The sequence below is a fragment of the Lepus europaeus genome, chromosome 1 (genome assembly GCF_033115175.1).
Source record: "Lepus europaeus isolate LE1 chromosome 1, mLepTim1.pri, whole genome shotgun sequence".
Classification (NCBI taxonomy): domain Eukaryota; kingdom Metazoa; phylum Chordata; class Mammalia; order Lagomorpha; family Leporidae; genus Lepus; species Lepus europaeus.
Window position 1 is genome coordinate 146,485,383 of NC_084827.1, and position 18,164 is coordinate 146,503,546.

Below are 18,164 nucleotides of genomic sequence, written 5' to 3' on the forward strand. Positions count from 1 at the left end.
CTACAGATGATATATTTATGACTGCATTTGACAGAAAGTTTCTTACTGATTTTGACAGAAGGAGAGTTAGATGACATCAGTTATTTTCTAAGCGTGAATCTGCTTGTTCCTTGTTTGACTGTCAGTTACTGTTTGGTTTTAATTGACATGCCAGGCTGTATAATCATGAAGTGCATTTACCAATGATCTTCTACCTAGCCTTTCTCCTAACTAGAATACACATGAGAAAGGTTCCCATTAAAACAATGAGGAAAAACTAGTTTAGATTTAAAAGCCATATTACAGAGAATATTTATCTAAGCCTCCATTCTTCAGTGAGGAAGGAATTAGGGAGTTTAAAGTGATATTTTATTGATGCATAAGACCCCTTTAGTTAAGATAAAAGGTTGAGTTAGCTTAGAGGAAACACAGCTCCCACACACTCTACATCTGTGCTATGGGTAAACATACCTGATAAACAAAGGTAAACAAATCATGGTGTACAGGGAACTGGCTTCCCTGCTTAGTGAGCCACACAAGCTTTTGATTCCTCCATTAGCACTGCTTTGATTCACCTTTCCCTCATCTTAGGTTTCTTTCTAAAATCTCTTTGAAGGGGGGTGGGTAGAGGGAGAAAGGTTGCAAGGGCCTGCCACCAAATACCAGTAGTTTACACATAGATAACCTTTTCCTCTAGCATGGAATGTAGTGCTACTCCTAGATTTCTCCCCTTTTATTGTGGCCCTCCTTTATCATTTTTAAAACAATATCTAGCACATGATAAGTAATTCAGTACAATTCATTTATTCAGTAACCTTTAGCAAGCTGCTAGGTGCCAACCCCCAGGGAATACAAAGTCTTCACTTGGTCTCCACTCCCACAGAGGGGAATCCGATTAGACAGGGATGTCGGTGATAAGCAGCACGAAGGCCTCTTAAGTATGAAGGGATTGTGAGGCCTTGGCACTACAGGGGAAGATTGACACTAGTTGCATTGCTGATGAATTTCAAAATCAATGGTAAATAGCCAGATGTTTTTAAAAAAAATCGTTTAACAGCCACAAGACATTCCAGATGGACACCGTGCCCCTCCGCCCCTGGCGCAGAGAAGTAGCAGCACTCGGAGTATCGACACACAGACCCCCGGTGGGGCGGACAAGAGCAGCAACAACAGCAGCCGCTCCCAGTCCGTGTCCCCCACGTCATTCCTCACCATCTCCAACGAAGGCAGCGAGGAGAGTCCCTGCTCAGCTGATGACCTGCTTGTTGATCCCAGGGATAAAGGTAGGAATAATGAATGGCACCTTTTTATTGTTCATTCTAACAGAAACACACTTGGAGGCTACTAGGTAATATGTTTGACACATGGATTTAAAAAACTTGGAGTACAGAATTGTAGGTTTTACTCCGGAACTCAGTTGATGGTCTAGTTGGGTGGACTTACAGGCTTTTGTGTATATATTTTGTTTTGTACTTGTTAGTAAACTTTCTTATTAGTGAGAAACATTCTTTTTGTTATAAATGAAGTGCATATTTGTACTAAAAAGCACTTTGTTCTCTTTTTACCTTATTGGAAGTGAACTTTAATAATTTTTTTTAAGATTTATTTATTTGAAAGACAGAGTTACAGAGAGAGAGAGACAGAGAGAGAGGTCTTCTATCTGCTGGTTCACTCCCCAGATGGCTGCAACGGCCGGAGCTGCGCTGATCCGAAGCCAGGAGCCAGGAGCTTCTTCCGGGTCTCCCTCGTGGGTGCAGGGGCCCAAGGAATTGGGCTATCCTCCACTGCTTTTCCCAGGCCACAGCAGAGAGCTGGATTGGAAGAGGAGCAGCCGAGACTAGAAACGGCACCCATTTGGGATGCCAGCGCTTCAGGCCAGGGCTTTAACCCGCTGCACCACAGATCTCAGAATCTGTTTCTGAGATTCCTAACCGGATTAACTGATTTATATTGATACAAAATGACTGTTCATAGCAAGCCAGAAGTAAAAGGTTAGAATATATTTATGTACCTTAAAAATAATCTGGAGAAACAGTCTGAATATCAATTACAAATATTCTTATCTTTTGTAGCAATATGATTCTGTGTGTTTGCATCAGGGTGGTGTTTTGTTGGCCTAATCCTAGTCTGTAACATTTGTGAATTGTAAAGCTGGGTTCAGTAGTCATTTAGAACCTCCAACCTATGTAGCACTGAGTGCCCCATTGTTCTGACTGGCTGACACTCCCAAATCACTGAGACAATGTCACTGAGGAAGTCACATCAAACTATGGGTAGTTGTAAACAGTAGGCCTTTTTTTTTTTTTTTTCTTTTTCTAAAAGATTTATTTAGTTGAAAGGCTGAGCAATAGAGAGTGAGAGACAGAATCTTCCACTTGCTGGTTCATTCCCCGAATGGCCACAACAGCTGGGGCTGGGACAGGCCAAAGTCAAGAGGCAGAACTCCAACCCTGCCTCTCACATAGGTGATGGGGGCCCAAGTACTTGGGACATCTTCTGCTACCTTCCCAGGCGTATTAGCAGGGAGTTGGATTGAAAGCAGGGCAGCTGGAACTCAAACCAATGCTCATTTGGGATGTTGAATTGCAGACAGCAGCTTAACCCACTGCACCACAATGCCATCTCCTCCCTCCCTTCCTATTTTCCTTTCATTCCCTCCCTCTTCCTTGTCAGATGAAACTTGGCTATTAAAATCCACCTCTTTGTTTTCCCATACCTTATGCTTTTATATCAATAACATGTAAGAACTCCATAAATTGTGTGTATTGCTGCATATGATTTTAGGAGACTAGCATCTGGTTGGCTTCTGTGAAGTTCTTTTTTAAGAAAATAAGGCTACAGTGCTGCTGGCAATAAAGAATTTGTAGCTTAGCTGACACAGACTGAAAAAAAAAGATCTAGAACAGTTATGTAACATACCAAGAATTTTAAGTTAATGTAGTATAAACTGAGGACTGCAGCCCTGAACCAGAGTATTAGAATAAATAAGTGTTCCCTCTGCTAGGGTTAATTTGGGAAGAGTTCATAAACATTTGAGTCAGACTTTGAAGAAGTTTTGGAAAATGAGTAGAACTAACCCCCTTTTAGGTAAAGGGAGAGTCATAGGCAAAAGGAATTGTTTGGTATACAGTGACTCTGACTACTTGGAGCAGAGATTGTAGTCAGAGGAGCAGGGCAGTTCCAAGCCAAGAGTTCATGACAACCAATGAAGGAAGAACCATTTCAGAAAATGCTGGGAAAACTGAAGTTTGGGGGTTGAATGTATTTGTTGTGTGTAGAATAGAAATGAGGGCCTGGTGCTGTGCCATGGCAGGTTACTGAGTGCTGGTTTGGGTCCCGGCTGCTCCACTTCCTGTCCAGCTTCCTGTTGGGCTGCCTTCTGCTGTTTTTCTAGGTGTACTAAGTGCTTTAGCCATTGCCACTCTGTTGGGAGACTGAGATATGGGGTCCTAGGCGTCTGCCTTCAGCCTGGCCTAGCCCCAGATGTTAGGAAGTGAATGAGTGAATAGAAGATATCTTGCTCTCGCTCTCTGTCTCTCCCTCTATATATAACACTGATTTTCGAGGAAATAAATCTTAAAAAAAATTTTGAAATGAGTAAGGCAGCTAAATCAGTATTCAATACTGAGAAGTGAGGTTATGATAATTATATAAGTGGAAAAGAAATTAAAATATTTTGCTTATGCAGTTATTGAACAAACATTGGTTATCTCCTTTTTATCAAGAATCGAGTTAGCTATTGGGGTGATATTGATGAATAGAACACTTTTCCTGCCCTGGAGTAATTCTTGGGGAGAGGCCAAGAATAGTGAAATATTGTATGATTGATGCATTTTTATAGAAGTGTTTCTTAGTAATCCAATGTATCATTTTTTGCAGAGAATGGGAACAACTCTCCTCTACCCAAATATGCAACCTCACCCAAACCTAACAACAGTTACATGTTCAAAAGGGAACCTCCTGAGGGTTGTGAGAGAGTCAAAGTCTTTGAGGAATGCTCGTAAGTATCCCTCCTCCAACTAAAGAAACATTATGAGAATTTTAAAATAAGTTGGAAGAATAATATAGTATCAACCGTTTATCTGCCACTCAGACTATATTGTAAACATCAGTATTTGCTAAAAGTAACCATAGTATCCCTACATAACCACAATATTAACAGTAAAGGTTAATATCTACTAATATCTAGTTATTTAAACTTCCTCATTTGTCCCTAAAGTGTCTTCTGTGGCAGTCATTTCTGAACCTGTATCTCTTCATGTTCACACATGGAATTAGTGTTTACTCAAGATGGACCACAGATTGTAACCTGTGTGCTTCTCTTCTGGCAAGGATTACATCCCCTTCAATTTTTGTCTACTTTTGGTCACCAGTTAAATTTATTTATTTACTTATATTTTTAATTTTTAATTTTTTTTAGTTTTTAAGAGGTTCAATATAGTTCACATACAGTTCTGAGAATGTAATTATATCCCATTTCTCCCTCTTCTTTGAATAGTTTATTTTTTTAATTTAATTTAATTAATTAATTTATTTATTTATTTTGACAGGCAGAGTGGACAGTGAGAGAGAGAGAGACAGGGAGAAAGGTCTTCCTTTGCCATTGGCTCACCCTCCAATGGCCGTCCTGGCTGGCGCGCTGGGGCTGGCGCACCGCACTGATCCGAAGGCAGGAGCCAGGTGCTTCTCCTGGTCTCCCATGGGGTGCAGGGCCCAAGCACTTGGGCCATCCTCCATTGCACTCCCTGGCCATAGCAGAGAGCTGGCCTGGAAGAGGGGCAACCGGGACAGAATCCGGTGCCCTGACCGGGACTAGAACCCGGTGTGCCAGCGCTGCAAAGCGGAGGATTAGCCTGTTGAGCCATGGCGCCGGCCTCTTTAAATAGTTTAAAAATATATATTTTGTCCGCAAATACAGGAACCAGTTTCCATTACTTTATAGAATCACATTACTATGATAAAGATAATTTTAAAAGCAGAATTTTAAACTAAAGTGTCTGGTGCCCCTGGTATGTGATCGTCTCTACTCACATTCTTCTTTTGGCTAGTACTGCAGTCAGCACCCATTGTAACCTCAGAATTCACTCAGACTCTACCCAGCCTGATGTTTTCAGTAGCAGTGGCTCCTTGCTTGTCATGTGATGGCCGCAGGGTTGAGGTGTGTGTGAGATAGAGCAAATCAAGTGTTGAGCACTGGCAGTAGTCTTCTCTCTGCAATCTTACTATGGCTACAAGTCTAAGAGCCATGTTTCTTGGCTTTTTCTTACTGTGAAACCTAAAATACAAGATGGCGATTGTCCAGCCTTCACCAGTTCACAGTTTGACTTTTTCCACTATCATGAACATCTCGGAGTGGTTTGAAGTATGGTTTCCTTTTGTTTCTCTTATATGTCTTCTTGTCAGTTTTTCCTTTAACCTAAATTCTGAATAATTGTGCCGCACAAAGAGCATTGTCTGTGAATCCCTTTGACTTCTCTACTAGGTAACTCCAGCTGTCAGCCTCCTCTCTGCTTCAGTGACAGTAATTGAGTGCTCCTTTCAACAGGTGCCACCTAGCTCAGACTGTATTTCTGCAGATTTGTTCCTGGCACCGTTTGTTTGCATCCTAATCACTGAAGTGGTGACAACTGCATTACCTGGCCTCATTCCAGGCCTAACAAATCTGTTGATAGGGAGATGGATCCTGAGTTCTGCACCTTTAACAAGTACCTCACATGCTTTTTATGCTTAATTAAAAAATGCTGGCTTAACTCTTCTCATGAACTTCCTTAAGAAATAGATCATTCTCTTTAAATAAAAGTCAGTTTGCTCAAACGTACCTTTCTTGAGCTGAGTTCTTTGGAATTCTCATTGGCAAGTGAGATTTGCCGAAGTACAGAGATATGGGACTATTTGGCTCAAAGCAATTTGAATTTTTTCTTAAAGATTTTATTTATTTATTAGTGAGGTAGAGTTACAGAGAGAGGGAAAGTCAGAGAGGTCTTCCATCCACTGGTTCACTCCCCAAATGGCCACAACAGCCGGAGCTGAGCCCACCTGAGGCCAGGAGCCAGGAGCTTCTTTCGGGTCTCCCACACAGGTACAGGGGCCCAAGGACTTAGGCTGTCCTTCACTGCTTTACTAGGCCATAGCAGAGAGCTGGATCAGAAGAGGAGCAGCCAAGACACAAACCGTCGCCTATATGGAATGCTGGGGCCGCAGGCAGAGGCTTAGCCTACTACCTACACCATAGTGCCAGCCCCAGCAATTTGAATTTTTTCAAGAAATATTTTAAATATTTGTTACATAGGTTGGTGTCCTCTGGTATCTGCCTTAGACTGTTGGATTTAGATAATTTCTTAGGACTCAATCTGAGCCATGTACTTCTATGTTCATTGTGTCTAAAGGAAGGGGAAAAAAGCCAGGTATTATGTATATAGATAGATACAAGTAAAAGAAACATAAACCCTAACACATGTTTTATGGCACACTGGTCTATTATTAGAAGGCAAACCTATTTTTAATACAGTTTTTATTATAAATTATAGTGGTATAACAATGTGGTAACAAAAACCTATTAATATTTTAATTATATTTCAAGATTAATTAACAAGAGTAGTACCCCAAGAGTTGTTTTCTTAGTGGTAATTAAAGCCCTCTATCAATAAAACAAGTTACTTAGAGTCTAAAAAATTAGTCTCTTTTTACCCTCACTGTGACAAGCTGTGACAAAATTAGAACAAAAACCACTGGATATACCAGCATTGATGCAAAGCTAGCTTATTGGTCCTAAATTAAAATTTTAACTTGTTTAATCATCTTTTAGGAATACTTTTCTAAATCTTACTTCTGGTTTAAAGTAGTAGCTTTGACCTTTACTGGGCCTTGGGCTCAGATGGGAGGGGAAGGTAATCTGTCATTTCCAGAAATGAACCTGTTTACCTGAAAGAAAATAAGTAGTTGGATTTGAGCCCAGAAAGAACAAAATCAGATTTTGTGCTTCAGTCTCTGTATTATTTTTGGTAATAGCATGTACCATAGCCATACCATCTGCACTTAGTTAAGTCCTTTTTAATGACCTTAATGTGCCTTTTCCTGTTCCAGCTGATGAGCTCCTTGACCTTAGATTCCTAGGTATTGTGGCCTCTGCAATATCGGGATTTTTGGAGTTGTTACTGTGTTTCTTTTGAGACGTAATACTTTTAGAATACTGCTTAAGGAAAAATACATTTTAAACTAGTTCCCAAGGTTCTTCCCCGCTCCCCCCTCCCTGTATGTATGGTTTTACTTAAGTTGAAGAATACTTTGAAGTAATATTAGTACTTGCACATCCTCCAGGGGCAGGTACTGTTGTTCTTGGGTAATGTGTTCCTGGAAGTTAAATGTGGAAGGTTCGGAGCATGACTCCCCTTGGTTGGCTGGGATAGTAGCCATGGGAGGACACGAGGGAGTTTTTGGTGCTATTTACTATTAATGTTCTGTTTCTTGACCCTGGTCAGTTAGACAAGTCATTACTGTTTATATAACTGTGTGTGAGGTATGTCATCTCTCCTCATAGAAACAGCAAGGAAGTTGAATGGTTTTTAGAGTCCTATCATTAGAAAATGTTTCCAGATCAAAAACAAATCAGAAAGTTTCTTTGTATTTCAGAAATGTCTATCCTCTGAATCTATTAGCAACCACTTCTGAAGTCATTTTTAATAAGGTAACCTCAAACAAATAAATTATTTCATTAAAAACATAAGAGTCTTTGAGTATGTAGGAACTGATTAACCTTTTTTTCTGTTCATATAAAAAAATTAAAAGAAAAATAAGAAGAAGAGGAGAGAGGATGGGAAGGAGGAGGGAAGGGTAGGGTACAGAGTATCAATATACTCTTAAAAGTATATATATGAAATACATGAAATTTGTTCCCTTTATATAAAAGAAGTAAAAAATGAAAATTATCTCCAATAATTCTATATTCAGAGGAAAATTCAAGCACTGTTTAATTATGGAAACATAACCTCAACTTCCTGTCTTCTTTAAGGAATTGAAAACCATCCTGTCCAATGATAAAAATAGATGGGCGTGTGTTCCTCCCATCAGTCATCTATCTACATGTACTCATGGCAGTAAAAGTACTTGACCTATTAAGTTTCCATTGTATTCCAGAAAGAATAGTGTACAAGGAAGCATAACTTAAAGTTGTACTTTTCTTTGTTATTGTTGCATTTGCCAAAGCTGTCCTTGGGTATAGTTTATTTACATTAATAAAAGTTGCCAGCCAGCGCATTGTCTACTTGGAACATATCTCTTTGGCGGCTACTCCCTGGGTCTGTTGTTCACTCAGTCTTCAAGCTTGACTTGTCGGTAGCTTTCGGGGAAGCCTGTCTGTCTGTCTCTCAAACTCCTCTTCTTCATGCTCCCTGCTGCTGCCTCCAAACCTTTCACAAACCTTTGTTACCACATCTGTGAGACTCTTGCAGAATGCTTCTCTTCTGTGCTCTGGGCAGCTCTGGCAGCCTGGTAGAGCTTCACGATCCCTCCTCAGAATAGTGTTTTAAATACATGAAATACGTATGGTTAGAGAGGAGACCAATTGTATTGAAATATGTCCCAGCACTTGCCTCCCTCCAAGAATTATAAATTCAGGCCATCTCCCTCTTGTGGATTATTTCATCTTTGTGCCTCAGAATCTAGTACAGACTTGGCACATTCAGATTTTTATTGAGCTGAATTGTTATTTTTTTAAAAGATCTATTTTATTTATTTGAAAGAGTTAGAGAGTTAGACACAGGTCTTCCATCCACTGGTTCACTCCCTAGATGGCTGCAATGGCTGGAGCTGTGCCGATCCGAAGCCAGGAGCCAGGAGCTAGGAGCTTCTTCCAGGTCTCCCACATTGGTGCAGGGGCCCAAAGAATTGGGCCATCCTCTACTGCTTTTCCCAGGCCATAGCAGAGAGCTGGATTGGAAGAGGAGCATCCGTGACTAGAACTGTCACCCATATGGGATGCCGGCGCTTCAGGCCAGGGATTTAACCCGCTGTGCCACAGCACCGGCCCCGAGCTGAATTGTTATTGCGAGAGATGAGAACAATATTTTTTTCACATGTTCATATAACCTGAGTCTTGATTTATTCAGGTTTTTCCATCTTAATTTCGTGGTACTTCATATGATTTTAACAATTTTCTTTTTTAATACTTTTAAGTTTTGTAGAATATCATTAACCACCAGTATCCTTTTCAAATATTTGGGTTAATTTTCAGGAGGATGGGAAGAGCAGATAATTGGCTCCAAAAAAACCTTTCAAAATGAAGAATTTTGACTTTACATTTACATTGTGCTACTCAAAAAACCATCATGGTTAACTCAAAGAATTGTTTCAAAGAGGCTTTTAAGAACCTAGAAAAGCGCCGGCGCCGCGGCTCAATAGGCTAATCTTCCACCTGCAGCGCCGGCACACCGGGTTCTAGCCCTGGTCGGGGTGCCAGATTCTGTCCCGGTTGCCCCTCTTCCAGGCCAGCTCTCTGCTATGGCCTGGGAGTGCAGTGGAGGATGGCCCAAGTGCTTGGGCCCTGCACCCCATGGGAGACCAGGAGAAGGACCTGGCTCCTGCCTTCGGATCAGCGCAGTTCGCGCTGGCCACAGCGGCCATTGGAGGGTGAACCAATGGTAAAGGAAGACCTTTCTCTCTGTCTCTCTCACTGTCCACTCTGCCTGTCAAAAAAAAAAAAAAAACAAAAAAAACAAAAACCTAGAAAGAGAAAACCCACACCTGCCAGTGTAACCATGTAATGGTAGAACTTAGCAAAAGGTGGACATTGTATACCATTATTTTCTCTGCTTTCTCCTTTTAGAGTAGTACAGACCATGGTAGTAGAACATATTTTTGTCTTAAAGCATCCAGATTTTCTTTTGCTTTAGGAAGCTCCTTGTTCCTAGTGGCTATTTTAGATCTTCATTGAAATGCAGTGATCATCAGCCTGAGCCACCTGTGTGGTCCTGGGGTGCAACGCGGCAACAGAGTGATGTCTTCTGCGTTCTGAGATACTTGTTTTTTCACTAGTATTTTGGTCCTTGCCATTTGAAGCTTTTGACATAGTTTGTGTTTTGTATTCTTTTTATGTATCTATAAGTTATCTGTTTTGAAAAATAAAAGTGGTTCCAGAGTTGAGTGCCTTAAAAGTATTGAATTGTCTGTTCTATGTTTAGGCCAAAGCAGCTTCACGAAATCCCAGCCTTTTACTGTCCTGACAAAAACAAGGTGAATTTCATTCCTAAAAGCGGCTCTGCTTTCTGCCTCGTCAGCATTCTCAAGCCGCTCCTCCCCACCGCAGATCTCACGCTCAAGGGCTCGGGCCACAGCCTGACAGTCACCACTGGCATGACAACCACTCTGCTCCAGCCCATCGCTGTGGCCTCCCTGTCTACAAACACAGAACAAGACCGAGTCTCTCGAGGAACTAGCACAGTTCTCCCGTCAGCCCCTCTGCTGCCTCCACCAGAACCAATCGAGGAAGCCGAAGGGTAGGTCCCCGTGCTGTGTGGCCATTGTTCTGGGAAACTCCTGATGGCACGGTGCGCTCCCGGTTGGCAGTGACAGGTGACAGTGAGGCTTCTGCAAGAAGCAGCAGCGCCTCCGGCGGCTCTGCCCCACCCACGAAGGCCAACCCTCAGTGCTTAGCCTGCTTTTTGACAAAGCACTGATTCATACAAGAAAGTCTCATCCTTTACTTTTAGAGGGACAGTGTCACATTGCTTTTTGTTTTCAAATTAGACTTCTTTTAAAAAAATATATATATATATAAACCCACAAAACCTGATCTCTGTAAACATGATTCCTGAAGGGAGACGTGAATGATGCTGCAAGAACCATCTTTTATATGAAAATGACTATTTTATAATACCAATGTTACATTTTCTGAAACGTAGCAAACAAGACATTCTAAAGATTCTTTGGTGGCCTCTGTTTCTTGTTTCCCTTTCTACATGTGTGCTTTCCTCAGCTGTCTCTCAATTTGGGGACCAAGGGGGACTGTTGACATTTTCCCAGCAATTTAATCTCATGACTGTGTTCTTTTCCCAAACAAGAATTGATAGGTAAATGCATTGAACAAGTATATATAAAGAGACAAAAGCAATATTATGTGATTTATGTTTTTTGATGTCAAAAGTTTGTGCTTTGGGTGAAATATTTGTAACACTGCTGTTTTCTTCACGACTCCTGTACACATTTCACTATGTGGTCAGAAAAATTATAGTCTGAAGACAAATGCTTTAATAAGTTCTCACCCATTTTGGAATTGGCTTCAAGTCAATGAGCCAAAAGGAAACTCTCTAGTGTTGATTGCTAGCTGGGAGTAAGGAGCCCTTTGGTTTTCTGGGAAGCAGGTCACTCGACTGCCTACCTTTGCCACAGGTAGCGTTCGACCTTTCATCCTCGCTGTATCATAGCCCCACGAGATCCTGACGTGGCTGTGCATGGATTTGCTCCTTTGCTTTTGTGATGTTGTTGTCTTGTGGATACGGTCAGGTTTAGTAGTTTGCCAGGAGTGTGATCCACTGAATAGTGATCCATAGCCAGAGAACCTTGAAACTGACTTTTTCTTTATGGTGACTGGCACCAAGATTTCTTGCCTCCAGGTTTTGCTAGTTTCCTGTCCATTCCGTACAGTGGGGAAAACAAAGAGCTTTAGAGTACAAACAACAGGCACCTTTGAAAAACCCATACAGTTTTGGATTTGGACTCATCCTAGTGCAAATCACTGCCATTATCACGTGACAGCAGTATTTGTTTCTGGGTAGGAGGTAGTGAAATTGAAGAGCATGTCTTCTAAAAAAACAGTGTTGACTTAAAAAGACATACTTTTAATATCTTCATACGCTACTCTATGATGCAGTAACTTACTATTTACATAGTAAGCAGAAAAATATGTTAAGTCCTTAAAAAGGGATATGTTTTGAAGGTTAATATGTCAACTTGTCCAGAAGTATTCCATCAAGGAAAATCTAATGGAAGCAATAAATCTTGAAAGGACTTCTTCATTTATGCACCTTGAAAACATCTCACTAATTTTAAATATGTCCTGTGAAATTTAAAATTGGAGATGTACTTAGGTAAATCAGATAAATTCAAATATTCTGAATCCATCAGGTTTTAGTTGGTAGGACTGATGAATTTTTGTACTTTTTCCATCCAAAACTAATTTACTGGAACAAGTATAGCATAGCTTCTAAACCAATAAAAGCTCAGATATTTGGATCTGAAGTTTCTGATTGGTTGCTTTTTGGAGAACCTTGATTCTTCACCGTCTTTGCCATGCCTTTGGATATTACCATTTCACCTTGGTTTCGCCTCTATTAGACGGACTGAAGAGAAGGTGACACTGAAATCCGTGAGTTGATGTGAATGGACGAGAAGGCAGCCGAGAGCCAGTTTTGTTCTGATTACTTGAATTCTGTTGAATCTGTGTCGTTTTCTTGGCCTCAGGTTTTTCTTTCCTCCTCTGTCTGCATCCCCCTCTAGTCACAAGGGTGTTTACAGCTGGACTGCTGCTTTGTAAACAGGTTTCCCCTTTTGTTCTGCTGTTCGCATTTGTCAAATTCACATCCTTAAGGTAAAGCAATTTAAAATGAGGATGGAAGAAAGAAAAGTTGTAGATTGATCACTTACAGTCTTACAGTCTGCTATGTGGTTGTAAGACCTGAATTTGCAGGTAAATGAATCGTATGGCAACCAAACATATCCTATGGGTTTGGGAGAAATAGAGCCTGAGATTTGGAAAAAAGAAAAAAGGTACAAGGTACAAAACAACCCTGCAAGTGCCAAAGGGCTAAGTTTGAAGCACATGAGCTTTATCACAGCCTTGAAAAATCCTAACCATTGATCCAGTCAGCTGCTTCATTTAACCCTGAAATACCAGGTGTTTTTTTTTTTAAATGGGTATACTCTCAATAGAGTACATAATATTTTCTAAAATTATACTCCATAAGTATTGTGTTACTCTGTAGAAAATTGTATAGGAGATAAATAGAATGGCTTCAGTGGGAATATAATTTAATTTTTTTAAATTTTAAATTTACTTTCATCACAGTTTAAAAAAAATGGTGGCATATATCATTTGGCAAAAGGAGCTATTCTCTGGTTATTCACTTTGTCACTTTCACCCTTAAAACAGTTTTCCTTGTGATGATAAAGCTTAAATAGATTTACTATTTGTGATCATGAGTAAGTCTATTACTTGTCATGGCTTTTTGTGAACAATTATGTTCTTTAAAATATGTTTTGCCTCTTTAGTTAAATATGAGCACAGACGCAAAATTATTTTTTGGTTAAACTCCTCATTTTATTTAAAATGTTTATGACTGCAGACCAAATCAGTCTATTAGAAGGTGCTGTTGCTAACTGTGGAGTATCTGGCAACATGAAAAGCTTTTTTCTCCCCCATTATAATTTTTGGTGGTTGGCTTTCACTAGAAGGGATAAAAAGTGGCAGAATTTATAGCCTATTCTATGTCCAAAATTAGGACTGGTTTGTCAAGATTTTGTACTGTTAAGGATAATAAAAGTTGCCACTAGTAAGCTTACTATTCTAAAACTAAAATTCATTCCTTAATGCTTGAAATTTTGATGTCTCAAAACCGGACCAGGAGAAGTGCTGAATTTGCAGATAAAGCTAAGAATACTCAACACTGCACTTTAAGGTTGAAGTTTTACTCTGCCTAAATTAATGATAAGCAGAGCAGCCCTGAACATTTTGTTTATACAATCCTGAATATAATTTATGTCTTTTTAAACTGCATGTTTCATCTCTGTTGAAGCTGTGTAAATCTTTTTAAAATGCAATTTTTTTAAATTTTGTTTTTCTAACAAAATTCTCCCAAAAAACAGCATTTCTGATGGTGATAGATATTGTTACTATGTACTTATGTATTCCTTGTATCTGAACACTTGTTGCTGCCTCACAAGAAAATAGAACTTTTATGTTAAAAATAAAGTCTGTTCTTGGGTTTTTTCTGTGTATTGTCTCGTATTCAAATTGCATTTCCTTTCAGACATTTCTAGGCTGATATAACTTGTAGATAGTATGAAGTTACTTAAAGTTCATGGAAAATGAAATTTTTAAAATGTTTTGTTGCCAGAAGATTGAAACCCAAACAGTTTGTTGCTAGTATGCTTTTGATGTGAACTTTTTCAAGACCCTTCATGTTATTTTTCACAAATTAATAGAAAAATGCTCTGTGTTAAGCAGCAACTTTCTTGCTGTCTCTTAGATGCTCTCAAACCTAAAGTACCTGATCTTTGTGGTAAATGCTAAGCAAACAGAATCCAAACAGCACACTGAAAACACTTGTGTTCACAGGGAAGAGTCAGCCCCTCAGAGTTCCAGATGATTTGGCTGGTACAGTCCCTTAACTCTAATGTACATAAAGGGAATTTTTTTTCTTGTTAATTCTTGCTACCCAGCCTTACTCTTCCTTTGTGACAGTGGTTTATGGATGCAGGACGGCTGTCTAGGCTGAGAGTTTTGTCTGTCCACATACCAGAGCTGGGCAACACTTCCCAATGAAGTCTGCTCTGTAATCAGTTGGAAAGGAGAGACACATTTTAAGTGAAGCAAAAAGTAACCACAATAATTTGGTCCCCAAACCATTTTGTTAAATATTTTGGAAAATCATTTCTGAAGGAAAAGGTTAGCCAGAGTTTGAGGGTAACTTCTGAGGGGGTGTGTGTACATTTAACATATCACCAGGTGCAAAGGGAAGCTCTCAGATTGGTACCTGATGTTTTCTCCTTTGCCGTCTTTTCCTCCCTTTAAAGAGGCCAAGAGGTTCAAATATGTGAAATACTTGCGTTGTCATCTTCATAGCAGTTCCCTGCTAATGTATTGCGAGTTCTGTTCTTTTCCTTGCTAAGATTAGGAACGCTTATCTTTTTAAAACCCGTGGTAGAACATGGTGTGATAATACCATTAGTCTTTAAATCCTTTTTTTAATTTACTTTTATTATTTAGTTGAAAGTCAAGAGTTACACAGGAAGGAGAGACAGAGATCTTTAATCCACTGGTTCACTCCCCAGATGGCTACAACAGCCCAGGCTGGGCCAGGCTGAAGCAGGAGCTTCATGTGGATCTCCCATGTGGGTTGAGCCATCTTCTGGTGCTTTCCCAGGTGCATTAGCAGGGAGCTGGACTGGACGTGGCGCCACCAGGACTCAAATCGGCGCTCAGATGGGATGCTGGCGTTGTAGGCAGCAGCTTTACCCGCAGCGCCAGCCCCTTGGTCTGGTTTCTTAACGCAGAGATGAGACTGGATCTAAAGATGTTGTTTCTGCTTCTCTTTCTACAGAAAAACCCAGAACACTTATCTTCTGCCATTGGAGTCTTTCTCAAAGTGAGAATTTCTATCCATAATTTGATTTTTATTGTATACACTAGTGTGTATCAGTCCTGCTATAGTATTATCTTTTATAGAATACTATCAGAAAAGCTCTGGTGGTTTAAAAGCAGGTTGGAATATAACCATTAATCTCAGTCCCATGCTGTTCTTTAGATTACTGGAATGATTCAGAGGAGAAACAAAGTCCTAGAGTTAGGGTCACAGTTTGGATACTAGTTCTAGCTCTGAGTTGCTTAATGGTCATGGGATCTGGGGCAAAGAAGTCACCTTTTTGAACGTCAGTTTTCTGATTGATGTGATGGAGATGCTGACAGTGCTGTCACTGAAATGAGGCCATAAATATGAAAATATAAAAATGTAAGTAAACATTCCTTCCTCTGTATTTCGCCAGGTAAGTTTATTCATCCCATTAGAAAGCCAGGAGGTTTTGGTCATGGAAAGTGGTACCATAGAATGCATTTTAGCTTGTAAAGGGTGACAGGATTTGAGCTGAAATCGTAATGAAAAGTGGTTATGCCTACAGGTAGCTTACCACCTAATGCCAGGTACTTCATATGTTACTTTTGCTCTAGTCTCCACAGTAACCCTGGAAGCCAAGTCCTGCTATTTTGACTATCTCTGGATAACAAAGTTGGAATTAGAGTGGGAAATGGCGAAGTCCAGCTTTGAACCAAATCTGACTACAGAACTTGCACGGAACACCAAGGCTTACTGCTGTTTACCCTGTGCCAGGATCCGGTGACGCTGGCCAGCGCTGTGGCCCAGGGTGTGAGTTGCCACTAGCGACACCAGCATTCCCTACTGGAGTGCTGCTCTGCTTCTGATGAGCCCCCTGCTGACACACCTGGTAAGGCAGCTGCCGATGACCCAAAGGCTTGGGTCCTCTCCACCCACATGGTCGACTCGGATTGTAGCCATTTTGGGAGTGAACCAAGGAAGGAATATTTCTTGCTCTGTCTCTACCTTTCAAATAGATCCTTATAAAAAATGCAAGTGTTAGTATCATTGCAAATCATATGACATTGGGCCACTGACGACTTTGTTCTCCATTCTGGTCCCCTTCATTGCCACAACTGCTGGCAGTTTGGTTTGAAGGGCCAGAAGACAGGAAGCTGGTTAGACACCAGTTCCTGACCAAGGAAGTTAGATCCTCGAGTTTTCTGGTTTTTAATGTTGCTATAGCAGCAAAAATTAAAGAGAAATGTTTGCTTTAAATTGGAGAACATGTCTTTTAGAGAGAAAAACTACAATTAACATTTTTGTGCCTTTTTAAAAAATACCCTGTTTACATATACTTTTCTCATGAGTAACAGAGAAAGATCTATCTTCCAAATTCTGGTTCACTCCCCAAATGCCTTCAGCAGCCAGGGCTGTGACAGGCCAAAGCCAGGAGCCCAGAACTCCATTTGGATCTGTCACATGGATGGCAGAGGCCCAGGTACTTGGGGCCATCTGCTGCTGCCTTCCAGGAAGCTGGATCAGAAGTGGAGTAGCTGGGATTCGAAGTGGAGCCCTGATAGATGGGATGCTGGCGTCACAGTGGTGGCTTCATCCACCGTGCCACAATGCCTGCTGCTAGTTTTTTGTTTACTTTACTGCTACCACCACCCCTCCCCCCCCCCCGGCCCCGATTTGACACTGAGCAAGTTGTCATCTGCAGGTTTAATCCCCAAATGCCAGCCAGAAGTCATGACTGGACCAGGGCCCAAGCCAGGAGCCTGAATGCCATCCAGAGTCTCCTACATGGTGAGAAGAGCCCAGTGACTTGAGCCGTCACCAGTACCTCCCTGGATCTGCATTAGCCAGAAGCTGGAGTCAGGCGGGAGCCTACAAACCCAGGCACTCCAGTGTGGGCTGCGGGCGTCCTACCCACTGGGTGAAGCACACAATCCTCTTTACCTGGCGTTTCGAGGGAAAGACTTAGGTAATTTTTTTTTTTTTTTTTTAATTTTTGACAGGCAGAGTGGACAGTGAGAGAGAGAGACAGAGAGAAAGGTCTTCCTTTTGCCGTTGGTTCACCCTCCAATGGCCGCTGTGGCCGGCGCACCGCGCTGATCCGAAGGCAGGAGCCAGGTGCTTCTCCTGGTCTCCCATGGGGTGCAGGGCCCAAGCACTTGAGCCATCCTCCACTGCCTTCCCGGGCCATAGCAGAGAGCTGGCCTGGAAGAGGGGCAACCGGGACTAGAACCCGGTGTGTCGGCGCCGCTAGGCAGAGGATTAGCCTGTTGAGCCACGGCGCTGGCCGACTTAGGTAATTTTTAAACTCTCAGTAACTTCGTATGTGCCTTTCAGAGAGAGAAGGCAGTAAAAATTGCCTGGAGAACAATCCAAATGTGTGCCCAAAGGAACTACAAAAAATAGGTAGCGTTAACTGTTTATTCCTATATGATAAAGCTGTGGATGATTTTTGTTTTAGGAACTATTAACTTTGAGATGAGAAAAAAACTTGTGTTTTTTTGAGTGATGGTCAATGGCGTGCAGCCACAAGAGGAGACTCAGGCAGTGAGGGAAAAAAGTTTATTATATTTACAGGTTCTAGAGAGACAGTCACTGCATGCCTGGGGAGGGGGTGGTGTCGCCAGGAAAGGAATATGAAGGGAGGGGCTTGGCTAAGCAGGTGAGGAACAGGGAGAGAGCGGAGATCCACAGGCAGGTGCTTGGGGGCAGTGGAAGTACACAGAAAGCGTGAGGGGTTTCCCTGGAGCAGTTAGGTGTCACTGGGGAGGGCAGCAGGAAGGGAAATGAGTGGCAGGGGCCACCTGGGTCACCCGGCACACCTTGGTCTACTTGGGCCAGGTGCTCACAGCCTGGTTGTGGGGGTGC

At 41.4% G+C, this 18,164-nt stretch overlaps 1 protein-coding gene across 1 annotated transcript in view; it reads left to right on the plus strand.

Moving 5' to 3' along the window:
• Positions 1–13,957, plus strand: part of FAM117B (family with sequence similarity 117 member B) — a 105,978-nt gene extending 92,021 nt beyond the window's left edge. Inside the window, exons 6-8 of the mRNA XM_062190054.1 lie at positions 1,037–1,262; positions 3,859–3,979; positions 10,155–13,957. Of these exons, the coding sequence (XP_062046038.1) occupies positions 1,037–1,262; positions 3,859–3,979; positions 10,155–10,473 (666 nt within the window). The 3' untranslated portion in view covers positions 10,474–13,957. The remainder of the gene's footprint in view (positions 1–1,036; positions 1,263–3,858; positions 3,980–10,154) is intronic.
• The last annotated feature ends 4,207 nt before the right edge of the window (positions 13,958–18,164 follow it).